Source organism: Limulus polyphemus, unplaced genomic scaffold, assembly GCF_000517525.1.
Source record: "Limulus polyphemus unplaced genomic scaffold, Limulus_polyphemus-2.1.2 Scaffold5967, whole genome shotgun sequence".
NCBI classification, from domain to species: domain Eukaryota; kingdom Metazoa; phylum Arthropoda; class Merostomata; order Xiphosura; family Limulidae; genus Limulus; species Limulus polyphemus.
The window spans coordinates 31,153-32,848 of NW_013671577.1; the positions used below are offsets into that span (position 1 = coordinate 31,153).

The 1,696-nt window shown below is 30.7% G+C and overlaps 1 protein-coding gene across 1 annotated transcript in view; it reads right to left on the reverse strand.

Moving 5' to 3' along the window:
* LOC106473202 (uncharacterized protein KIAA1109-like) overlaps positions 1 to 1,696 on the reverse strand; it is a gene marked incomplete at its 3' end in the record, with an annotated part of 49,714 nt that overhangs the window by 26,717 nt on the left and 21,301 nt on the right. Inside the window, exons 7-8 of the mRNA XM_022401688.1 lie at positions 1,106 to 1,231; positions 810 to 927 (exon numbers count right to left, since the gene is read on the reverse strand). Coding sequence (XP_022257396.1) covers positions 810 to 927; positions 1,106 to 1,231 — 244 coding nt within the window. The remainder of the gene's footprint in view (positions 1 to 809; positions 928 to 1,105; positions 1,232 to 1,696) is intronic.

The following is a 1,696-nucleotide window of genomic DNA, read 5'->3' on the forward strand; positions in this document are numbered from 1 at the left end:
CAACTTACAGCAAGCAGTAAACAAGTACAAAGTTTGTACCAGAAGGGATAATTGTTTGTTATACTTCTTTATTTATTGTTCTATGTTTAAGAAAAATAAATTTAAGAACTTATTTGTAAATAGTAATAATGTATATATATATATATATTCTTAGATACAATAACACGAATGCACATGTGCCACATCATTGCAACTTCTGTAATGTAGGTCAATAAAATATAAATAATAAATAAACATAGATGTATAATGTTCTGAGATTTAAGCTATTTAGAATAATCAATTGTCATTCTCGAATGAAAAAGCATAATTTATATTTATTTCCTAATTTTTTATGGTGGTTACAAAGTTGGTCCCTGGACCAAGTCCATGCTGAAAGAGTTAATAATCTATCTAAAGTTCTTTTTGTTATAATTTTAATGAAAATAGAATGTATGTTGATCTCTCCGAGTTATTGTTAATATAAAGATGTGCATACGTATGGTCTTTTGATATCTTTTACTCACAAGTAATCCTGTTTAAAAAGAATTTCAAGAATAACCAACTTATTCTTGTGAACTATTCAGCTGTTTAAAATACTAAAGAAAAAGTAAAGTCCAATACATCAATCAAGTTACCAGCTTTCACCGTGTTACAATCCTCTTAAAAAACGTTCATTAACATTAAAGATACGTCATTAATTTAGACACACAAAATAAAGTTTGTTTAAAACATCACTTTTCTCTGGTAATAATTATATAGATATTCTGCTTGGATAACAAATTTATTAAACAAAAATTAAATGCCACTGGGTGGAGTCAAAAAAACCTCACCTCCACTAGTCCCTCCAGCAGAGAGGTTCTGGACACGATTCGACAGTTGTAATTCTACTGTGCCAGTTTCAAGTCTCACAGCACTGCTGGTTGGAGTAGTTGCTGTGATTTGTATACCCTGAAAATCAGATCAACAGTTGTTTCACAAACTTTCTACATGAAGTGAGGATTCTCAAATAAATTGCTTACATCATTCAACTGACTGAACCTTCAATTCTCATCTTTATGTTCAGCCGTGATACTTGTTTCTGTGATACTATTTCTGCAATCAAACATAAATTGTAATTATAACTTACTTTAAGTCTTAGCTGAAGGGAGAAAAGCAGACGTCGCATCTGGGACTCGGGAGTCTTTTCTTCCTCTATCAAAATAGGCACAGGTTTATCTGTTCCAGACATCTTCTGTACAACTTCATTAACTTCCTAGTGGGATATAGACACAGTTTGCTACATACATATGTGAAAGGCAATCAAAACAACATCACTTATATACTGGCTGAAAATAATGCTAATTTATATTTAAGAAATCATTTAAAATTAATTGAAAATACATTAACAAAAAATTAAAGGAACAGGACTAGAAAAACAACAACATAACCTTTACACAATACAAACCAAAATTGCAGAAACCAGAGATAAGAAAAGCAAATTGGTCAAGTAGAGGCTGGCAGGAATATCTGTGTTTGAATGTTACACAGAAGAAGAGATGACCAATATATGTACTACATATAACAAAATTACCAGATGAAGAAACTGGTAGGAATATCTGTATTTGAATGTTTCACAGAAGAAGAGATGAACAATATATATACACCTGGAAAAAAGTTAAGCACCCCCAAATATTTTTCAGGATTGCTTATTGAAAATAAGGTTTAATTTTCATGATGT